This window comes from Podarcis liolepis (assembly GCF_965112155.1).
Source record: "Podarcis liolepis genome assembly, chromosome: 1".
NCBI classification, from domain to species: domain Eukaryota; kingdom Metazoa; phylum Chordata; class Lepidosauria; order Squamata; family Lacertidae; genus Podarcis; species Podarcis liolepis.
The window spans coordinates 103,273,054-103,296,423 of record NC_139554.1 but is presented as its reverse complement, the minus strand read 5'-3'; the positions used below and the strand labels follow the sequence as shown (position 1 = coordinate 103,296,423).

The 23,370-nt window shown below is 40.7% G+C and overlaps 1 protein-coding gene across 50 annotated transcripts in view; it reads left to right on the top strand.

Annotated features, from left to right (window-relative positions):
• The window catches only part of NEB (nebulin), a 153,718-nt gene that overhangs the window by 34,590 nt on the left and 95,758 nt on the right, over positions 1-23,370 (top strand). For all 50 annotated transcript variants that reach the window (XM_083492334.1, XM_083492306.1, XM_083492338.1 and 47 more), the window contains exons 33-60: positions 95-406; positions 492-698; positions 1,836-1,940; positions 2,563-2,670; positions 2,807-3,118; positions 4,344-4,550; positions 5,511-5,615; positions 5,972-6,079; positions 6,867-7,178; positions 8,160-8,366; positions 9,609-9,713; positions 9,844-9,951; positions 10,849-11,160; positions 12,091-12,297; positions 13,588-13,692; positions 14,023-14,130; positions 14,539-14,850; positions 14,981-15,187; positions 15,533-15,637; positions 16,668-16,775; positions 17,341-17,652; positions 18,450-18,653; positions 19,596-19,700; positions 19,800-19,907; positions 21,155-21,466; positions 22,062-22,265; positions 22,998-23,102; positions 23,204-23,311. In XM_083492334.1, the coding sequence (XP_083348460.1) occupies positions 95-406; positions 492-698; positions 1,836-1,940; positions 2,563-2,670; positions 2,807-3,118; positions 4,344-4,550; positions 5,511-5,615; positions 5,972-6,079; positions 6,867-7,178; positions 8,160-8,366; positions 9,609-9,713; positions 9,844-9,951; positions 10,849-11,160; positions 12,091-12,297; positions 13,588-13,692; positions 14,023-14,130; positions 14,539-14,850; positions 14,981-15,187; positions 15,533-15,637; positions 16,668-16,775; positions 17,341-17,652; positions 18,450-18,653; positions 19,596-19,700; positions 19,800-19,907; positions 21,155-21,466; positions 22,062-22,265; positions 22,998-23,102; positions 23,204-23,311 (5,118 nt within the window). The remainder of the gene's footprint in view (positions 1-94; positions 407-491; positions 699-1,835; positions 1,941-2,562; positions 2,671-2,806; positions 3,119-4,343; positions 4,551-5,510; positions 5,616-5,971; positions 6,080-6,866; positions 7,179-8,159; positions 8,367-9,608; positions 9,714-9,843; positions 9,952-10,848; positions 11,161-12,090; positions 12,298-13,587; positions 13,693-14,022; positions 14,131-14,538; positions 14,851-14,980; positions 15,188-15,532; positions 15,638-16,667; positions 16,776-17,340; positions 17,653-18,449; positions 18,654-19,595; positions 19,701-19,799; positions 19,908-21,154; positions 21,467-22,061; positions 22,266-22,997; positions 23,103-23,203; positions 23,312-23,370) is intronic.

Sequence of the window (23,370 nt, the reverse complement as noted above, 5' to 3'; positions counted from 1 at the left end):
AAGAGAAAGGGCTGGGGCAGAAAAGGGTGTGTTGGGCTGTTCACCAGGAAAACGACCTCACTTTTGATATTATTTTTTGTGTGTGTCCTGACAGTACCAGTACAAAAAGGACTATGAACTTGGCAAGGGTAAATTGGTTGGCTTCCAGAGTCTCCAAGACGACCCCAAGATGGTCCATTATGTGAACGTTGCCAAGATGCAGTCGGACCGGGAGTACAGGAAAGCTTACGAGGAGAGCAAAACCAAATACAACACTCCGCTGGATATGGTCAACGTTGTCGCTGCCAAGAAAGCCCAGGACATTGCTAGCAACACAAATTACAAACACTTGGTGCACCATTACACATTGTTGCCTGACGATATGACCGTGGAACGGTCCAAAAACATGATGCAGATTCAGAGTGATGTAAGTGTGTCCAAAGAGGTTTTGTTTTGTTTTGTTACCTGTTCATGTGATTGATTGTTTTCTTTTCATTCTTTTCCCCACCCAGAATCTTTACAAGGCAGACTTTAACAGCTGGATGAAAGGTATCGGGTGGATCCCAATTGGTTCAATGGATGTAGAGAAAGTTAGAAAAGCAGGAGATGCTTTGAATGAGAAGAAGTACCGCCAGCACCCGGACACGCTCAAGTTCACCAGCATAGTAGACTCGCCTGTCATGGTCCAGGCTAAGCAGAATGCACTGCAGCTCAGTGATGTGAGTAGCCCTAAGGGAAAGATGCCAGAACAAAGCAATTAACAATATCTAGGAAGAAATGGAACATTGTATGAGGTGCTCATACAAACACATTGTGGAGAAATAATCCGCATTTGTTTGGGAGATACCTGATCCATCTTTTTTTTTTTTTTTTGAGATATATATTGACATAAAACCCTAAGCTGAAAAGACTAATGAGGGAGCTGCCCCGCCCTCAGATGTATGACAGAAGGCAGCAAAGTCAAGAGCTTTGTCAGTTGTTGCACTGCAGCTAAGGCGCTTTCTACCCTTAGCTCAGAGGTGGGAAAACCCAGGCCTGGGGACTATTATGTTTGGCCCCCAGGACTCTTCTCAAATCACACCCATTACCTAGGCCACATCCCCTCACTGGCCCTGCTTAATGCCCTGACTGTAATGTGCCATTGAACTGTGGTGATGTATCTTGTTTGCCTGGATGCAGAGATGGGGATGTAGAAACAACTGGTTTCTGTTAGCCTACTGTTTACAAAAGTAAGAGTCACTCCCAGTGCCCCACCCACTCTTGCCTCTGGCCCCGCCCACTCCTGGCATGTATCTCCTTCCCCTGCTAGGTTTCCCATGAAGGGCAGTGCCGGATTTACGTATAAGCTAAACAAGCTATAGCTTAGGGCCCCACTCTCTTAAAGCGAAAAAACCCTGGATGTACATTTCCAAAATATAAGATAAAAAACAAATAAAAGAAAACCTACATACCTATATAGCATATATTCAACACAAAAAACAGCGACAATTTGTTGTTGACAAAGGACAGCTGGATCATATAAAGGACAGCTGGACATATAAAGGGCCCCATTACCTTCAGTAGCTTAAGGCCTCATCAAACATAATCCAGCCCTGCTGAAGGGCGTCTTGTTGCATGAGCAGAAGTCCATTCTGCAGGCAGATAGACACTTTTAGTTTCCAGCCTCTATTAAGGACAAAGTTTACTGCCTGATCCTATGACTGTTTATTTGGAAACTGACTCCTATGCTTTTTCAATGCAGCCCACAGTGTGTGTGGGCTTGCAGCCGAGGACATTTAGCCAGCTCATTGTATTCTATGGGACATTTTCCTTGAGAACAGAAGAGTTTATTATTATCCTGTTCTTTTTGTTTGCAGAGACTATACAAAACTTCCGGAGAAGAAATGAAGCACAAATACCACTTGCCTTCAGATGCCCCTCAGTTCATCCAGGCTAAATACAATGCAGCCAACATCAGTGATGTAAGTCACTTTTTTTAAAAAAAGAGGTGTCTTTCATTCATGCTTTTGGTAAACAAATGCAGATTTAGAGGTTCAGAAATTCATTCTGATATAATAGAAACCATGCGGCTATCATAATGTGGAGATAACATTTTGATTAATGCTACTTCTAGCCGCATGATGTAATAAAGGAAGGGGGTCAGACAGCGAATGTCATGTCAGCATGGGATATGATATGCACCCATCACGATGAACGACTACAGTTTACAGTCGGTGGGACTGAACTAGCTGGCTTTGGCAGGTTTCCTGATAGGCTTTTGGGTTCCGGAGTGCATGGAAGTCCTTGTGTACCTATGGACATCTTTCACATGTTCAGTTGAATGTTTAGATGTTACTGGGAGGGGACATGGCCAATGGGTTGTTTTAGCAATGTTGAGGATAGGGCCAGAATGTACAGCCCCTCTCACCACCGCTGTCTACTGGTTTTAATGTAACTTATTCTCTAGTCTTCTCTAGTATTCTCTATTCTTCATCGCCTAAAAGTTGAGATTCCTTGCTTTCTGTGATGATGGATTCTCAGTTATTGATCAGTAGTTGCTTGAACTACTTGCTAAATATGTGAATATCATTTCCCCCCCTCCAGAGCTATTATAAACATGGCTATCATGAACTGATAGCCAAAGGACACAACGTATTGGGTGATTCTATTCCAATTACTCTGGCCAAGGCGTCAAGAAACATTGCTAGTGATGTAAGTACCCACATCTGCTCAGTCTTGTCTCACCTAGGGGATAGTTCTCTTATTACTTGTATAAAAATGGGTGCTTTGAGTCTGGATATCCACACACAACTTCTCTGTTTCTCTCTCTCTCCCGCTGGGACTCTAGTACAAATACAAAGAAGCCTATGAAAAAGCAAGAGGAAAACATGTTGGTTTCAGAAGCCTGCAAGATGACCCTAAGCTTGTCCATTCTATGCACGTGGCAAAAATGCAGTCTGAACGGGAGTATAGGAAAGACTATGAGAAGAGCAAGACTTGCTATCACACACCTGTGGAGATGGTCAGCATCCAAGCTGCCAAGCAGGCTCAGGATGTAGCCTCTAATACTCACTACAAACACCTGCTCCATCGTTATACCTACCTGCCAGATGCCATGAATGTTGAACTGACAAGGAACATGATGCAAATTCAGAGTGATGTAAGTATTACTTTTTTAAAAAATGTCACATTTCATTGCAGTATTTCGACATCTTGGTTGAATGATGTGATGGAGGGATTAAAGGATTGGTTGCAGGTGTGAAGGGTTTGCTGGTAAGTGGTTTGAGGGGTGGTAAGCCTTAATCTTGGATGGAGGGGAGAAGGTAGCCTCTGCCTGCCCCTCTATGGGAAAGGGTATCCCGTTAAAACAGTGGTTCTCAACCTGTGGGTCCCCAGATGCTGTTGGACTACAACTCCCATCATCCTTGAGCTCTGGCCTTGCTAGCTAGGGGTAATGGGAGTTGTAGTTCAACAACATCTGGGGACCCACAGGTTGAGAAAGGCTGTGTTAAAGGCTTCCGTGAGGAGCTGCTTCTGTCTGGACACCCAGGCAGGGGCTAGGGCAGGCATAGGCAAACTCGGGCTTCCAGATGTTTTGGGACTACAACTCCCATCATCCCTAGCTAACAGGACCAGTGGTCAGGGAAGATGGGAATTGTAGTCTCAAAACATCTGGAGGGCTGAGTTTGCCTATGCCTGGGCTAGGGCCATAGCACTCCTCAAACAGGGACCCCTGTAGGTCATAGGGCCCCCCAAGGTTGGGTTGACCCTAGAATACACCCCCAGCAAATGGGCTGCAGTAAAATGGTATACCCAATGCCTAAGCCAAACCTTCCATATGTAATCAATACAGTTGTGGCCTATTTGACCAATTCTTACCTTACACTTGTCCTGTCTAGTTATTTTACTATATTGGGGTGCGGGGGTCATGGGGCCTTGGCATGCAAGCACATGGACAAATAGAATGCAGAATTAGCTAATTAAAGCAAGGACTTCAAGTTGATTGGGTGGCAAGGGGGTGGGGAGACTAAATTTCCTGGAGACATTTTCCCCACTTTAGAACAAATAAAATAATGCTTTTTGATTAGTGAATGGATAGAATTTGGGTGGGAGAGGTGTTTTCAAATAAAATTTTAGAGAAATGGCCGTGGAATTTTGCAGCATGTATAACAAGTAGCCTATATATGATGACACTTCGGGAGTGGCATATATGTAGTTGGTCTGTATAAGAAACATTTTATTTGTTCTGGTAGATACAGATGTATCCAGTCAGGTGCAATGTATTGATTCTAGAAAGAAATGAAACTTCTGTGTATTTCTGGTTGTTTTAAAATGTTATCCCCTCAATGTCTGTCTTTTGAATTGCTCCTTGTTTTTACCCTCAGAACATTTACAAGCAAGACTATAACAGCTGGTTCAAAGGAATTGGGTGGAGTCCTCTCGGTTCTCTGGAGGTAGAAAAAGTTAGAAAGGCTGGAGACGCATTAAATGAAAGGAAGTACCGTCAGCCCCCAGACAAATTCAAGTTCACAAGCTTAATGGATGCAATGCCGATGGTTTTGGCGCAGCACAACACCAAACAGCGAAGTGATGTAAGTTAGTGCCACTGCAGTATTTTAAGTCCCTATTGCAGCCATCATCGAATACAGTGGTACCTTGGTTCTCAAACGCTTTGGTTCTCAAATGCCTTGGTTCTCAAACTCCGAAAACCTGGAAGTAAGTTTTCTGGTTTTCGAATGTTTTTTGGAAGTTTTTGGATGCGGTTGTCGGCTATTGTTTCTGGGGCACCTGCACTAATCAGAAGCTGCACCTTGGTTTTCGAACGTTTCAAAAGTCAAACGGACTTCCGGAATGGATTAAGTTTGGTGCTTTTGTTTTTGCTATTTATTTTGCGTTTTTGTTTCTGAGGCTTTTTTGGTTAATTTGTATTTGTGACTGTGTGGAACCCAGTTCAGCTACTGATTGATTGATTGTGTGACTGTGGAAATGGATAAAAGCCCCCCATCTAAACAATGGCTATCATCAGTGCAGGGAAATTATTTTCTTTTTTATCATCTACAATACTGTCTTATTTATTCTATAGCAGAGTACATTGATTATTACTTTCATTTTATGCATCAGTGGTCTCGTTAGATAGTAAAATTCATGTTAAATTGCTGTTTTAGGGATTGCTTTCAAAAGTCTGGAACAGATTAATTCATTTTGCATTACTTTCTATGGGAAAGCACGCCTTGGCTTTGGTTTTGGAACTGACTTCCAGAACAGATTAAGTTTGAGAACAGCTTAAGTCTGTTGCCGAGATAGAAAGCGTTCACAGTAAATGTTCACCGTGGTTGCAAGTCAGTGCCTTAACTTCAAGGCATTCCTGCCAAGGTTATTTCGTATTGCCCATTTGGCTAACCACAGCCTACAGAGCCTTGGGCAGGGTTCTCTCTCGCAAATTGCTGCAGAAGCTGAGAGAACTGAAATTGACTGGTCCATCCATCCCAAAACTACAACGAGGTACCGTGTGCCAAGCCAGTGAAATGATGCATGTGCTGTTTTCCTTTTAGATAACGTACAAGCTGGAGGGTGAGAAAGTTAAGCACAACTACCACTTGGATCCATATGTTCCTGAGTTTATTCAAGCAAAAGTCAATGCCTACAATATAAGTGATGTGAGTATTCGATGAGCAGAAATCAAACTGATCTTTCAGAAAGTGAATTATGTGTTTTATTAGCCTTACACATTTCTCCCTCCCCCTCTCTTTCTCTCTATGTATGTTAGTTGAACACTTGTGTCTTGGTGGCAGTAATGGTTGGGGATTGTGTTTTGGAGTGAAGCTGCCAACCCTTTTTTATTATTTTAAAAAATGATATCATTGTGTTTGCTGTATACACATACCTTGTGGATCATCCTTAATAATGTCAGAAACCCACATGGATGTTTTTGCTCAGTATACTAGAATAATATTGCCCTTTGATTGTGCCACTAGGATTCTTCTTACTATGAATATTCATTCTTCTTTTTAAGCACTCTTACAAAGCGGACTATAAGAAGTTAATTGCCAAAGGGTATGATCTGAAGCCTGATGCCATTCCTATCATTGCTGCAAAAGCTTCACGAAACATTGCCAGTGACGTAAGTTGAATCTCGATAAAAATTCAGAACTGTCCTGAACATATAAAGCTGCTTTCAACTGAGTCAGATTATTTGCCTGCCTAGAGAATGACACCCTTTAGGATCCAGTGCAAGGTATTCCCCACCTCTCTAGCCCTGCCACCTGAGATGTGTGCATCTACATCAGTAGGGGGGAATTACTAATCAATTCATTATTCGTTTGAGAAATTTTGAGCAGAAAGAGACAAGCTCATTTCGGGGGTGGGACAAGTAAGACGAAGGCACCATCCAGGTGTTGGAAATTCCATTCCTCCCGTGCTGCAGATGTGTGTGGGATTGTTACATGTCTGCTTATAATTTTTTCTTGGACATTGGCCATCTAGGGTGACTAATTGTGATAGTTCTTCAGACAACACTGGGCCTTTTTCTGGGAAATCTGGGAGATTGGACAGCATTTCTCTTTCAAAATAAAAATGCTGGGGACTGTTGTTATCTGCCACCTCCAATACCTCCAAAGAGAAAGAGGGTAGGAGACTTGGAGGGGAGGGAAGGGAAAGCAGGACATGAGGGGACCAAGAAAGTGGAAAATATAGTGTTCTGGACTTAGGTAAAAAATAATTAAGTATTCACAAATTTAAAATTACTTTTAAAATGTTGGAAAGGGTGTTATGGCCAGAACGTAACAGTAAGGGTGGAGACAACAATAGAATAACAAATATCTACTGTTCTTCTACTGGTTTTCCCCCCAGTGTGCAGAATGAATGTTTGCCCGTTTAATTTTTGTTCCTTTGACTTGATTTCCCCCTAGTACAAGTACAAGGAATCATATGAGAAAGATAAAGGAAAGCAAGTTGGGTTCCGCAGCCTGCAAGACGATCCTAAATTGGTCCATTATATGAATGTGGCCAAACTTCAGTCAGAACGTGAATACAAGAAGGACTACGAAAGCAGCAAGACCAAGTATAACTTGCCCATGGACATGTTCAGTGTGATGGCTGCTAAAAAGGCCCAGGAAGTGATCACCGACACAAACTATAGAACATCTCTGCATAATTATACCCTTTTGCCTGACAACATCAGTGTGGAACGGTCAAGAAATATGATGCAGATTCAGAGTGATGTATGTATTCTGACGATGAAGATGTAGTTGTTGGTTGTTCTTGATATCTTAATTAATTTATATACCACTTCATTGCCAAGATGGGTTTCTAAGTGGTTTACACCAATTATACCAATTAAAATATCGACATTCATAATTAAAATATACAGTAAAAACAAGCCATAAGAGATTCCCATTAAATCATTAAAATATGAACCACCATAATTGAAATATATAATAAAGCAATCCCACGGTGATAACAAGGTTGTGGAGGTTGTTAGCAGCTTGGGAAGTCTCAAGGTAGGATGCTCTGCTAGGCTTTTGTCCTGTTGCATCTGTTCTGAGTTTTTATCCAGGTTCACATAAGGCTGATTAACCTAACCTTGGGATCAGGTATCCTCTCCTTTCATCACACTTTTAGAAATAATATTTCCCATTCAAGCCAAAATTAACTGTTGGAATTAATGGACTTCAATAAAAGATGGAGCAGGAGAGATGGGCTCACATCCCATTCCTTTGAGGTGGATGGAGGCAGTGGTACATAAGCAGCAGTGGGTGTGGATCCAAGGACCAAAATGGAAAGGCCAAAGTCAAAAGTGGGTGGAGGAAACCCAGTCTTTTCTCTCTCCCCTCCTGTCTGTCACACACAGACCCTCATTCAGGCACAGCTATCCAGACACAAACCTTACCCAAACGCATCTTATCCGCACACACATAACCAAATGGGCCAACCTGAGTAAAATACGGGAGGGGGGGCTCAGGTAAGCCCCACCCCGCATGATCGATCACAATGCACACCATTTGAATGACAATGCCCATCAACTTTGGATAGGGCAGCCCCCTCAGCCCCTAGCAGTTTGCTCCTATGCACACAACCATCTACCAATCCGGTTTAAGCCCACAATCTGGCACCAGGATGAATTCATTGCTTTGGCGTATTGTGAAGGTTGAAACAGATCTTTTCCACATCAAATTATTTCCCGTTGTTTCCTTCCTTTAAAGAATCTTTACAAAGCAGATTTCAACAGCTGGCTGAGAGGAGTAGGCTGGGTACCGATCCAGTCTCTGGAAGTGGAGAAGGCAAAGAAGGCCTCCGAAATCATTAGCGAAAAGAAATACCGTCAGCACCCAGACAAGCTGAAATACACTATTGACATGACTGCTATGGAGCAAGTCCTGGCAAAACAAAATGCTGTTACGATGAACAAGGTAAAGGAAAGAAAAACCTCCGAGGGATATGACTCATTTTTGAAATATAAACTTTATGTCTCAAGAATTTAAAGTCAAGGTAACAGGTGTGATTTCTCAGTGTTGTTCACCAATGGATACTAGCACTTACTGGAAGTACTACTTACCCTAAGTCATTTGTGTAGAAGTGATTGATTTTGGTGTACCTGATGAAGTTGCTGGACAGTAGATTGACCCAAAGAAAATACTACTAACTTCGCACAATGCATATTCAAAAAATAATTAAATGCAATTACATTTAAATGTATTGATTTATTATATACAATTGAAGTATAATCGACTATGGCTAAAGTAAAATAAATATGTATTCTGGCTGCTGGGAGAAACGCTGGTAATCAGCAGCCAGTTGCCTGATGGTTTCACAATACAGTGGTACCTTGGTTTAAGAACAGCTTTGTTTATAAACAACTTGGATTAAGAACACTGCAAACCCGGAAGTAGATGTTTTGGTTTGTGAACTTTGCCTTGGAAGCAGAACATGTTCCGCTTCCTGTTGAGTGTGTTCCATTTGTAAATTGAGTTCCCTGCTTCTATGGGAAAGCACACCTTGGTTTAAGAACGCTTTGGTTTAAGAACGGACTTCTGGAACCGATAAAGTTCGTAAACCAAAATACCACTGTAGTGAAATCTGCCAGATGGACAAAAAAGAATCATTGCAGGCCAGTGTCTTCATGGATGTGGACAGCAGGGATTAGAAGTATGAGGCTTCATTCCTGTGTTCAGTTGCCTGGGAATAAGTTCCATTGAACTCAGCAGGTCTCATTTTTTAGTAGACCTGCCTGCGATTGTGTGAGATTCACACCAAACCCCCTTCTCACTTGTCTTGTGCCATGATGCATAAACACAGAGTAAAATCGGGCAATTATGCTTGCCTTTGTGAAGGTTTAGGAACACAAGAAAACTGCTTGTTAAAAACTTAAGTGGAGTACATTATTGAGTTTTGTAAGAGAATTTAATCTAACGTGGTAAACCCAAAGATCGGGTTTTGATTTGCAGAGTCATCCCTGCAAGGTGGTGATCCCCTCTGATCTGTAACTTCTTCTGGAGGCTAGGATCTCTATTTATTTCAGAGGGGCTTGTGTAAAATTCAGTGTGCATTAATGGCCAAGCATGTGTAAGCCAAATCAACCGATAATTTTCAACCTGCAAAAGTAAAAACAGAAAGCGACATCTTTAAGTCTACTCTTTTTTTATGAACTGCAGAGACTGTACAATGAAAAATGGAACAAAGAGAAGGCAGACATTCACGTGATGCCCGACACTCCAGAGATAATCTTGTCCAAGTTCAATCAAGTCACCATGAGCGATGTAAGATTTCAAATGACAAAGAGTATTCTACCTCCCATTCTGTATACCTAATATATGAGAAGTGTGTTTTGTTTTTAATTTACAACCTCCCCTTTACCAATCTTCCCTTCTTCCTTTTTTTTTTGAAAAGAAACTATACAGGGCTGGCTGGGAAGAAGACAAAAAGAAAGGCTATGATTTGAGGTCAGATGCTATCTCAATAAAAGCAGCCAAAGCTTCAAGGGATATTGCAAGTGATGTAAGTTTAATTTTTCCATTGCGTTCATGAGAAAAGACTGATTTATCCCTAGACTTACCATTCTCAATTAGCCCTTCCCCCCATGTTTGGATACCTTATGTTCTCTTGAGTCCACCTGGGCAAATCTGAGAAATGGTTCTTATTATACTATTGCTTTCATAAGCTTTGTTTGGAGCCCATGGCTTTTGAAAATCACCTACTCAAGGACGATCCTGCAAGAATATGTTTCTTTGTGCCCATTGCACTTACCTCTAGCACAGTTGTACATCAATGAAGAAAAGATAGAGATAATTTACTAGGGATTAATGATGGCCCCTACTCTAGAGCAACCCCTACCCTAAATTATGGCCACAATTGTGCATGCAAAATAAGGTTTACTGATTTTAAAGAGCTTAAGGCTACTTTATTAGATTGTGGCTGAAGTGTATACAAGTCCTTTGGGTTGATGGTTTCACTTATTATTAAATGGGCAAGGGGATAAATAAAAGTTTTTGAATTTAGCACTTTGGGAGGAATTCAATGTTATGCTAAGATAATTGTGCTATCAGGGCAATCTTACCAGAGGGAATGACTCTCCTGCATGCTGTTCTGGGGGTTCTTTCAGAACGCATTTCAGAGCTTGCTGGGGGAAGGAAAGCCCTGTTGCACAAGCAGAAGGTCTTTGCACAGTGCTTCCACTAACAAGATCTATCCCACTGTTTGCTGTTTGGGGATAATAATGGTGCATAATAATGGTTCCCAAGCCTATATATATATATATATATATATATATATATATATATATATGCAACTCATAAACTTATTTGAAATGTAAAATGGTTGTTTTGCCATGTTCAGTAAGATGGTGGTCTTAACTGAGTTTCTGCTTACAGTACAAATACACCTTTCTGCTTACAGTACAAATACAAACTAGCCTTCGAGCAAGCCAAGGGAAAGCACATTGGATTCCGTAGTCTGGAAGACGACCCTAAACTGGTGCACTTCATGCAAGTTGCTAAGATGCAGTCGGAGCGTGAGTACAAGAAGGACTATGAGAAGTCAAAGACCCGGTTCCACACCCCAGTTGACATGTTCAGTGTGGTGGCAGCCAAGAAAGCACAGGAAGTGGCAACGGATACAAACTACAGGAATATTATCCACACATATAATGTTTTGCCTGATTCTATGAACCTGGAACTGGCCAAAAACATGATGCAGATTCAGAGTAATGTAAGTAAAAGACTTTGAAAAACCACTGAATTATAGATGTAGACTATTTAACCCTCCAAATCCCTATGTCCAAGGTGAGGGGCGCCCTTAGGCACCTGGAATATTCTATATGTCATGTAAAATAGATTATAAATGTAAACAACAACAATAATCCACTGACAGCATACGAATCAATCTGGTTTACCTGACCCAACAAGCTTTCCTGACTCCCGCTCCCCTCACAAATGCAAAGAAGCCCCACTGCAGCCAACCACAACCAACCACACCCTGCCACCCAGTACCTCTCACTACCAAGGAAATGTAATAAACGAATAGAAAGAGAACCTACCCAGTTGACTCTGACACAAAACCCAACACGTACACTATACAAAATAATATAAGCCTCACCACTCCCCCCTCCTCTGCCCCCTTCTTCCCCAACCTTATACTGTACTCAGCACTAATGTCTCACAACAAATGTAATAGATTTGTCAGAAAGACTGTACAACCTGAGAAAAGAGACAAGGCATGTACTTTTGTAAACCAAGAAAATATTACATATATATATATATATATATATATATATATATATATATATATATGCAAATGTTTATGTGTTCCAATAAACGTGCATAGCAGTGTAGTCTTAGACTGAAGAAGACTGTGTAAACAATTTTGTGGTGATAATTTTAAAAGCAACAATACAGCACAATATTAGTATACATTTTAAAGTTTTGAAATGCTTACAAAGAAGCAGGCTTAAATATGAAGTTGCTATCCTGAAAAGGTCCAGCTTAGCTGATTAGTACAAATAAACCACGACACAATGTATTGGATTTCTTTTCTGCTGTGCCAGTGCGTGCAATTTTTGCAAGTAAACACTGCTGCTTTAAAAATAGACTAGCAGTGTATCTAACATTTCTCACCTGTTTAATTTTATTTTGTCTCCAGAACCAGTACAAAGCAGACTATGATGAATTCATGAAGGGAGTTGGGTGGGTTCCATTGGGATCTTTAGAAGCCGAGAAGAACAAGAAAGCCATGGAGATTGTCAGTGAGAAGAAATACAGGCAGCATCCAGACAAACTCAAGTATTCTATCAAGATGGATTCTATGCCCATGGTCCTGGCTACACAAAACGCAAAGACCATGGACGGGGTAAGCAAATAAGCCTAGCATAGGAAAGCTGCTGCCGAGCAGAAACTTGACCTGCGATTTCACAAACAAATTAACCCCACCAACTAATCTGTGACTTGTTGACTTAATTGAGAACTGGAAACACACAGAAGTTAAAATTCATAAATGCATGAAGATAGGGCAGTTGTGCAGGAGGCAAACTTAACTACTGATTTTATACTATTGTATAAATTATGGAGTAATATTTATAGCCCCTCCCCCAAGATTTCATTATTAATTTTATAATATTTCCTGCTCAACAAGTTGTTACTAATAATGGCATTGCTTTGATATCTGGTCAGTAAGACTTACTGGTGTAGTCAGGGCTGAATTGGTTTGTGTTCTTCTACCACCTCTCCTTTCTTTGATTTCTGTGTCATTTTCCTGCATGCTAAAATTGCTCTGTGTATGTGGCAGTTTAGGGTGCCTGTTTCTCTCCTCATGATAAGATGAATTTTTCTATTTCTCTAAGATCAGTATGTCATTGGGTCATGTGAGATCACACCCATGCCTAAATTTCACGTGTCTCTTTTCAAAGGAGGTTTGCCAACATTACGTTTGCAAAAGAGTCTCTGTTGGTTGGTCTTCTTGTTCTAAGACATTGCAGAAAAGTAGCAATAGTTAACTAATTATTTGGATTCCCTGGGTAATATTTTTCGGTGGAATTGTGTATTTTATTCCAGATCAACAAACAGGTTGCCATCTTAGCACATGGTTACTGTTTGCTTTGTCATTCCACAAGAAACAAAATGAACCCTGATTTATGCTGGCTTGTGCTGAATCAGGACTGTCAGAATCTAAAGTTTTAGGCAGGACATGGAACACTAGGCTTAACCAGCCTGAAAATTGTCCTGTGCATTTGTGAATATAAAGTAGGCCTGCATTTTTTTTAAATTAATAATTGGTTAGCTAATAGATTTTTAAAACTTGTAATCTAAAAAGGCATCTCCAGTTATTCAGATAGCAGGGTTGTTGTTTTTAATATATATATAAATTGGATACTAACCAAGGGTGATATTCAGCTAAGTCAAGTGAAATCAGTGGATTTAAGTAACTTAAATCCATTGATTTAATGGGTCTGCTTTGAGTATGATTAATATTGGATATCCCTTTGTTAGTTGCACAAGGCCCATTAATCTTAGACATTCGAGTAGCAGCTTTTTCAAATGTGTAGCAAAGCAAAAGGGTCTAATGCATCTCCTCTTAGAGGAAAATAAACAATTGTAAGTGATTTTTAGAAATGGTGATATAAGTTTTGCGTTGCCTTTTCAGCACCTTTACAAAAAGGACTGGGAAGCAGACAAGACCAAGATTAACATCACTCCAGATATCCCTGAGCTTGTTTTGGCAAAAGTCAATGCATTCAACATCAGCAATGTAAGTATGAGGACTAGGTAGATAGCTGGGGTTGTATTCGGCTTTCATGTAGTGCTAAAGATAAAGAACTGCTAATGAGGTGATTAGTTAGCATAAAGAGCTATTACCTTCGCGGTATAGTCCTGCATTATGATTCCCCATTGACACAATTGATTAGAGTATTAATAGTCCACCTTTAATTTCATTTTTCCAAACAACTTTTAAAAAAAAAGTAAATGAAAGCCCAAAAAAAGTCAAGAAAGCTTTACCTAGCAGTTGGAAGGAATGTTCTCTCCATACAAAAGCATTCACTACAAAGCCTTTATTCTTTTGTTTCTTTGAATACCACAGAAAATGTACAGACTTTCCATGGAAGAAGATAAGAAGAAGGGATATGATCTGAGGGCTGATGCAATCCCCATTAAAGCTGCTAAGGCTTCCCGAGACATTGCCAGTGATGTAAGTTTTTAAGGCCAAAATATTTTAAATTACTCTAAAAGCTGAAGTTCATACGTTGCATCAGATCCAAAGGTTTTGTGAGCAGAAAAAGTGTTCCCACTGCCCCAATGGGTCTGGAGTCCCGCTTGTCCTATGCCCCTGAAAATCTGCTCTAGAAGGCTGGGGTCCTCTCCAGAACAACAGGGGAGGTGGTGCTGGGGGAAACTGATACAAAGACAGCCTTATTTGGGACAAAATGGAGTGACACCTTTGGATCTGACCCACTGTCATATTTTATTAGTTTTTATGTTCAACCTCATGTACACTTTTAATTTTATTTATCACAGATGAAGAAATGTTGCATTTCTAACCTTCCTGAGATTAAATTTTACTTCCTTGCTTATGTTCTGTTTGTCTTCTTCTGTGCAGTACAAATACAAACTGGGATATGAAATGGATAAGGGCAAACTTGTTGGCTTCCGCAGCCTCCAAGATGACCCAAAGCTTGTTCATTACATGCAAGTAGCTAAGATGCAGTCGGATCGTGAGTACAAGAAAGCCTACGAAACCAGCAAGACCAAGTACAACACCCCTGCTGATACTTTCAGCGTCATGGCTGCCAAGGAAGCTCAAGCAAATATCACCAACACCAACTACAAAAGGCTCATCCACAAATATATCCTCCTGCCAGATGCCATTAATATAGAACTGGCAAGAAACATGAACCGGATTCAAAGCAATGTAAGACCTTGCATTCTCTTTTCACTACCAGTCAGTGGCTATATTTCTCGTGCGTTTATGCAGATGGTTTATGTTGCTGCAGCTAAGAGCCGCTCAACTTTGGCTGTGTGTTATTCTCTTCCACCTGCAGCATGAATACAAACAAGATTACAATGAATGGTACAAAGGACTTGGTTGGAGTCCTGCTGGGTCACTGGATATTGAAAAGAGTAAGAAAGCCACTGAAATTGCAAGCGATTCGAAGTACCGCCAGCATCCAAGCCTTTTCCCATTTAAGAAGCTGATGGACTCAATGGACATGGAACTTGCAAAACACAATGCTGGTGTTATGAATAAGGTGACTCTCGTTAGCCAGTGTGAAAAGAATCTCTTTGTTTGGACCAATTGGGTACATTTGGAATTTTGAGAGGGTGCTATGAGTGCCAGTCACAAAATGGCTGCTGTAGGGACATGGCATAACAAAATGTCTGCCCTGGTGTTTTGCATAATACAAAATGGCCACTGCTGAGTGCATGGCATAAAACAAAATGGCTTCTGTGTGGTGTGATATCATACCAAATGGCTGCTATATCTAAAAGTGTAAAAAATAAATAAATAAACAACTTTAAAATTATTATGGCAACATTACTGCATGTATAAATGCAAATTGCATTGATTTATCTTGTTTTATTTTTCCTAATAGCATTCATATATAGATGCGTGGGAGAAGGATAAGACGAAGATTCACGTGATGCCAGATACACCCGACATTATGCAGGCCAAAGCAAACAAGTACAATTACAGCCAGGTATAGAAATATGTAACAATGCATTGTGTTGGTTAATATACTATTCGTATGCAAATTCTCTGGCTCAGATATATTTTGTAGGAATGCCTTTGTTTTCTTTAGTTGTTAGAAGTTCATTTCCAATTGTATTTGACATTCACCTGAAGTGAAATCTGAAGCAAGTGCTTCGTGTCAGAACAAACAAGAGGAGTTTTGAGGCAAACCTAGATTTGTGATCACACTAGTGAAATTTCTCAGGGCTTTCTGCACCTCTCTGTATTGTCATCACATTTTATCTAAAGCAGCATTTTAAGGAAATTTCATAACCTTCCCGCCACCCTTTGAATGAACAACAGGGAAAGCCAAGAGTTGGGAAAACACTAACAGAAATTTCTCAGGGGTCTCTGAACATATCTAGATCGTCACCAGATTTCACCTCAAATGAAATCTGAACCAAATTTTAGGATTTCTCCTTGGGCCATACTAGAATGAGTTGAAACAGGTGGTGAGATGCCCTTTTTTGTTTTTTGTTTAATGCCTCTTCTCCTTGTGAAAAGCACCTCCTGTTTCAGCAGCAGCCTTTTGAAAAAGAAAAAGCCAGGGCTGCAAATATTAGGGCAATGTTTACCCATTTTTGGCATTGTGACATCTCCCTAGCTTCATGATCCCTGCTTGGCAGGATCATATAGCCAGCAAGGCTCCTTTTTGCGGTGTTGAGGGATGGGGGGGGGATGCCCAAGCACCTGCCAGCTGAGGCAATAAAGATTGGGAGTGAGCCAGTGTAAAAAAGGCTTAGAAGCATCTTTTGAAGAGTATTTCAAGGGGCTCAATCATTCACCTCCCCCCCCCAACAAAAATGTTCGCTCATGAAATTTAACTCTGCCCTAGCTATAACAGCGCAGGAGTTTTGAGGGAAGCTAAGAGCTATTTGGTGTTCCTTGTGCAGTTTTTTAACTGCTCCACACTCAAATATTCCAAATATCTATTCTCCAGTGGAAGAAATGCCTGTTAGGTATTGAGCTTCTTTTGCCCTTCTTGCTTTCCATATTAGAAACTGTACAAACTTGGATGGGAAGAATTGTTGAAGAAAGGTTATGACCTCACTGCTGAAGCAATCTCAGTGAAATCTGCAAAAGCATCAAGGGACATCGCTAGTGATGTAAGTAGTATTGTAGTACACCTTTGATGCATTCAGTCACGTTTTCTAGGACTCAGTCATGTAAATGGTTTTCAGGGCCAGAGCCTCTGAGGTGCCATGGTGTGTATACCAGCACAGACCAGCCAAAGCACCTATGGTTCCCTTGTAGAATAATAGATGTCCTACTGTATGATTTTTCCAATGTCCCCTATGAAGAAAAAGTCTTATCATTGCATCTCATGTAGTTATCAAGCAATTTTGAATCAAGGTAGGCTATTGGTGGTGGAATCTAGTTTTCACCAAAACATGCCAGGCTGGGAATGTAGTGCTGCCACTGTGCTGATTTTTTTTGGCCTGTTTCCAGAGCAGCCTTATGGCATGTCTACTCACAAGTAGGACCCACTGAGTTCAAGGGGGGCTTGCTCCCAAGTGAATGAGCAACCAGCTTTGCTTGTGAATCAGCAGCAACCACGAAAGGACACATTTGCAAACAGTTCTGACATGGCGCCTCCATTGGGATAGATCTGCTAACGATTCCGGATTTTGTCGTTCTTGTCTTTGCAACAAACTTTGTTTGTGATTTCAGTACAAGTACAAAGAAGGTTACCGCAAGCAACAGGGGCATCACATTGGAGCACGCAGCATACAGGACGACCCCAAACTTGTGCATTCTATGAATGTAGCCAAGATACAGAGTGAGAGGGAATACAAGAAAGACTTTGAGAAATGGAAGACCAAGTATATCAGCCCTGTGGATATGCTGGAGGTCTTGCACGCTAAGAATTGTCAGAAACTGGTCAGCGATATCGATTACCGTCATTTTCTGCACCAATGGACATGTCTCCCGGACCAAAATGATGTCATCCATGCTAAGAAAGTATATGAATTACAAAGCGATGTAAGTCGTATTTATAAACCATATCTTGCTATGGGGGAACAGAAATGATATTTGTTTGTGAAGGCAGATTTCAAGTCTCCTTCAGTCTCTTACCTACCCTAATGCTGGCAGGTCCCTGCTTACATCCTTCATTCTTACTGACTTCTTATTGCTCTTGTTCATCCTCATTTTTGCTGTTTCTGGAGTATGTTCCCAATCTTTTCTGATACCCAGTTTGTTTAATCTCTTAATTCGTTTTTGTCAAAATTCTTTTCTAAGATTTAAGGTGCCTTAAAAACAATGTTTCCCTTGTCTCCCCTCCTGCGCTAGTCTTCTCACTATGTACATTTTTGGCCATATTCTTGGCCAAACATACCGGTACAGTGGTACCTCAGGTTACATATGCTTCAAGTTACATACGCTTCAGGTTACAGACTCCACTAACCCAGAAATAGTGCTTCAGGTTAAGAACTTTGCTTCAGGATGAGAACAGAAATCGTGCTGTGGCGGCACGGCAGCAGCAGGAGGCCCCATTAGCTAAAGTGGTGCTTCAGGTTAAGAACAGTTTCAGGTTAAGTACGGACCTCCAGAACGAATTAAGTACTTAACCTGAGGTACCACTGTACTTGGTTTTCAAACTTTGCAAAACTTTGTATGCTTTATTTAAATAACAATCAAGCCAAATGATAGACGTACCTAAGGCAAGGACCCATAATCAACATATGACGGAGGAATAGGAATAGGACCAAAAGTTAAAATCCTCTTCAGTGGTATTTGCAATACCAAATGGATCTCATATATGTTTTCTTCCTTGCTAGAATGCATACAAAACAGATCTTGAGTGGCTGAAAGGCATTGGATGGAACTCATACGGATCTCTAGAATCGGAAAAGAACAAGAAGGCTTCTGAGATTCTGAGTGAAAAGAAATATCGCCAGCCTCCAGACACCGTTAAATTCACAAGTATCCCTGATTCAATGGAGGTGGTTTTGGCAAAGGAAAATGCCAAGCATAGGAGCGATGTAAGTGTTCTCAGCCCAAGGATGTGCTGCTCTTGAGGAGCAGGTGTCAGCAGCGGGAATAATGGTTATGAATGGTAGTGGGGAGGAGTGGGTGAATGAGTCATGCCCTATAGCATAGTTAACTGCTTTACAGCACATCCAATGCATGTTTACTCAGAGGCAAGCCCCCACTGTATTTAACAGGGCTCTCTAGGGAGCATGTTCAGGACTGCAGCCTTAATTAGTTCAAGAGTACATTCCTTTCTTGCTTGGAGTTTGCTTCAGGTGAACATGCATAGGATTCTGTAGCAAATTTGATAAGTGCATTTTTATTTTTGATTTCAGTTTGATGAATTTGGTATAAAAAGGGAAATTCAGTTTCTGGGCCTAGGGATTTATTTAGGAAAATGATGCCCCCCCAAGCCTGTAATCCTGTGAAGGAGGATATAATTACATTGGATTAAGTACTGAGCAACCCTCCTCCTCCAATTCTCCCCACAAGGCATTTTACAGTCTCTTGCCCCAGCAGAGGTGCCAATTTGGATAAAATATTTGGGGGGGGGGGAGGTAAGCCCCTGATAGTCACATGGCACAGTGCGCACACACCATTTGAATGACAATGCCCATCATCTTTCGGGGCCCTAACCCCCTCAAATATTTTATTGGGGGGACGGACGAAGGGACCTCAGCCCTAGCTCCTATGTGCACCAGGTATTCAGCAATGTATCAAGGTGCATGGGAGCACAAGACCTTGCGCTGCACCTGCTAGCACAAGGTGCTGCACAGTCTCTTTCACAAGGTTTTGCACAACGTGGCACGGAACGCCTTCCACATGGGCAATGGCCTGCCCAACATTTCACATTGGCTTGATGTACTTTTGTACTGTGCTGAAGTTAATATTTATTTTTACTGGCATATTATTATTATGATTATTATTATTCACTCTCTTTCCATTCTTTCTAGAAACGTTATAGAGAAGCATGGGATAAGGACAAGACTCAGATCCACATCATGCCTGACACTCCCGAAATTATCCTGTCCAGAGCCAACTTAATTAACACGAGTGATGTAAGTTTGATGCTGGATAGCACAAGAGGGTGTTTTTGAGCTGTCTGTTTTCTTGCTGGGCTTCCACAGTGATTAACTTTCTCATGGTTCTCTCATTAGAAACTCTACAAGCTAGGATTTGAAGAATTGATAAGGAAAGGCTATGACCTTCCACTCGATGCCATACCAATCAAGGCTGCAAAAGCATCTCGAGATATTGCCAGTGAAGTAAGTATTTCATTCTGCTGGTTAACAGCAAAATGGCAATTCTGCTTATTAAATCTTTGATTTGGCACATTGTTAACGTTGTGAACTTTCTAAGGGATGCGTGTGCATAGGTATATACATTTAGTTACACATAAGCGCACACACTGATTTTCTTTTATTTATTTTTTTATATTTATCAACTAAACCTTAAGGGGGGGGGGAATAGTTTCGAAGTTTCCCAAAAATAAATGCAGTGCTTCGTATAATCATTATAATAGCTGAAATGAATTAATTGTGATTTGAAAAGTGTCAGGTTTTGAACACATATAAAATGAGTGTAAATCAAAGCCTGGTTTCAGCTTCTCTTTTATTTCTCTTTTATAAATTGGAATGCTATCTTGAATCAACGTTCTCATTCAGATAGATAGATAGATAGATAGATAGATAGATAAATAGATAAATAGATATAGATATGATAAATTCCCTTTATAAATAAAAAATAAGTCCTATTAGGGAGAAATTCAAAGCTCCCTCTGGCTCTGAGGCAGTCTGAAGGAGAAACAGGAAGAGGCAGAAGTGCTGCTGTGCTGGCAGAAAGGGAGGCCTATTGGTAGAAGGAACTCCATGTTAAATTATTTGTATTAATGATTTAATAAATATTTTGCTTATGGGTGGGGTAATCGTATATACCTGGGAGGAGATCTGCCACACCCATAGCCTTATTGGCTCAGTGGGATGGGTTGGCAGCATTTGTATCCTTTTGTTTGTTTGTTACCTTCCCGCCCCCCAGTTGCAGATAATGGAAAGCTATTAACTTTACCAGCTCCAGGGCTGGTGTAGCTAAGAGGCCCTTTTTTGTGTGTATCAGGATAACAATGACAGCTTAGGTTCCTGCACCTCCAAGCCTGTCCCCGACACTCCCCTGGAATAGTCCACTTTGGGTCCTGCAGATGTACCCAGGACCTTCCGAGGTAGAATTGCCATTTTGGTTCAGACAGGCAAACCTTAACACAGAAGGATGGTTAAATTTTGCTTAACGTTTTACAGTACTACAATCACACAATATTGCTTTGATTCCATAAACTCTTAAATGACTGTTGGTCATGCCCAACCATTTGAGCTGAAACGCCTTATTATATAAGTTAGGATGTCCTGAGAAATCAAGTTTTGGAGGGATGATCATTTGATAAGGCCTTTATAAATAGACGAGCACCTCTTAATATAATTAGAATGAGAAGTTAGTGAAAATAATTTTCTCTTTCCCACAGTACAAGTACAAAGTTGGATATCGCAAGCAGCTTGGCCACCATGTTGGAGCACGCAGCATACAGGATGACCCGAAACTTGTGCATTCTATGAATGTAGCCAAGATGCAGAGCGAAAGAGAGTATAAGAAAGACTTTGAAAAATCGAAGACCAGGTATACCAGTCCTGTGGATATGCTTGGAGTCTTACTGGCAAAGAATTGTCAGAAGCTGGTCAGCGATGTCGATTACCGTCATTATCTGCACCAGTGGACATGCCTGCCAGATCAGAATGATGTTGTGCATGCCAGGAAAACATATGAACTTCAGAGTGATGTAAGTATCTTATTTTTTCTTAAAGGCTATTAAGCATGAGACTATCCCAGGGTTGGTGGATTTTATTCACAGTTCCTTATGGGGGGAAAGCCTGTCTCTAAATAGCAAATAATGATAATTGTGCCTGGATCTTAGAACAAAAAGGTGAGACCGGACTGATGGGTCAAATGAGGGAACATATTATTCATAAGTCAGAAGAGTGGGAAGCTAACTTCAACCTTGAGGGACCTGCCTGTTCCAAGGGGTATGCCAAGTCATAGCCCAAAGCCTAGGTCCCACCTAATGGTGAGCAAGAAAGTGGTCCTAACTCAGCCCCTTCAGGATTGGTAGTAGATGGTTCTATTGGGCTGCCCTGCTCATCAACCTAATAGCTGCATTCTATTCTATCTAGCATGCATACTATATATTAAAAGAGTAAAAAAAAAAAGTTGAAAAAGTTTGTTTCTTTTGTTTAATCTGTGCTGACATAAGTTGACAGTGTAACAACAGTCTCTATAGTTGATGTGGATTATAATTTGTGATGGCAAAAATCCTCAATTGTAATGGAAGGTTTTAATGGAACTATTGTCCTCCCTGCTTGTTTCTTTTCAAACAGAATATGTATAAAGCAGATCTTGAATGGCTAAAGGGCATTGGCTGGACTCCAAGTGGTTCCTTGGAAGCTGAGAAGAATAAGAGAGCCTCCCAGATCTTAAGTGACTACATCTACAGACAGCATCCTGACAAATTCAAATTCACAAGTCCCATTGATTCTATGCCTATGGCTTTGGCAAAACATAATTCTGAAGTTATGGACCATGTGAGTTTCATTCATGCCCCTTCCTTAAAACTCATATGAACAAATATATAAAGAAATCTTGCTGGTTTAGCAATGCTGTGACTGGGAATATGCAGGCTCTGATCACTTTGAGAATTAGCCTAGTAATTTTATCATTATAACTATTTTTCTCTATGATTGTTATCTGACCCTAATTAACTAATTAAGAGTTTCTTTTTTGTGCTAAGGAGGCACATTCCATTCATTCTTATTTTCATACTCTTTCAACAACCATTTTGTAGCAAAATGTTGGTTTTCATACATGTTGGATCAGGGCCATTTCCAGAAAGTAGTTATGGGGAGGGCATTGTTTGAGAACATGAGTGTCGTTCCCCCCCCCCCCATGTTATTTAATATCTATCTGAAATCTTCAGACCTGTCACCAGAAGATTTGAAGTGAAATACCACTAATATGTGGAATGTACCCATCAATCTCTTTCTGTTCCATCCGAAGCATCAGAGGAGATTGACTGGTGCTTGGAGATGGTGGAAGACTTGGCCACAGTACTCCATGCTCTGGTAACTTCCAGTCTGGATTATTGTGATGTGCTGTGTGTGGGCATGAGGACAAATTGGAAACTTCAACTGTTTTATCTGTTTTATGACTATGACATTATGTTGAAGGACTTCTGATAAATGTTAGAAGGAAACAAATTGCCATTCTTGGTTGCTGCTGCCTTCATCAAATAATTTATTTACTGGTTGTTGTTTCAGCGCAAGTATATAGATGCATGGAACAAGGATAAAACCACCATTCATATCATGCCAGATACTCCTGAAATTATACTGTCGCAGCAGAACAAGATCAACTATAGCGATGTAAGTAAAAAAATAAATAAAAAAATTGGTAGAGAACCAGTTTAGAAGAAATACAAGTGCCCTGTTTTTAAACACACAATCAATCTTTGCCATTCTTTTAGAAATTATACAAACTTTCGTTGGAAGAGGCCAGGAGAAAGGGTTATGATCTTCGTGTGGATGCAATTCCAATCAAGGCCGCTAAAGCTTCAAGAGATATCGCAAGCGAGGTAAGTAGTTCTGTTCATGAGTTGTCAGATGCTGTTATGTAATAGGCATTGCATTTTCC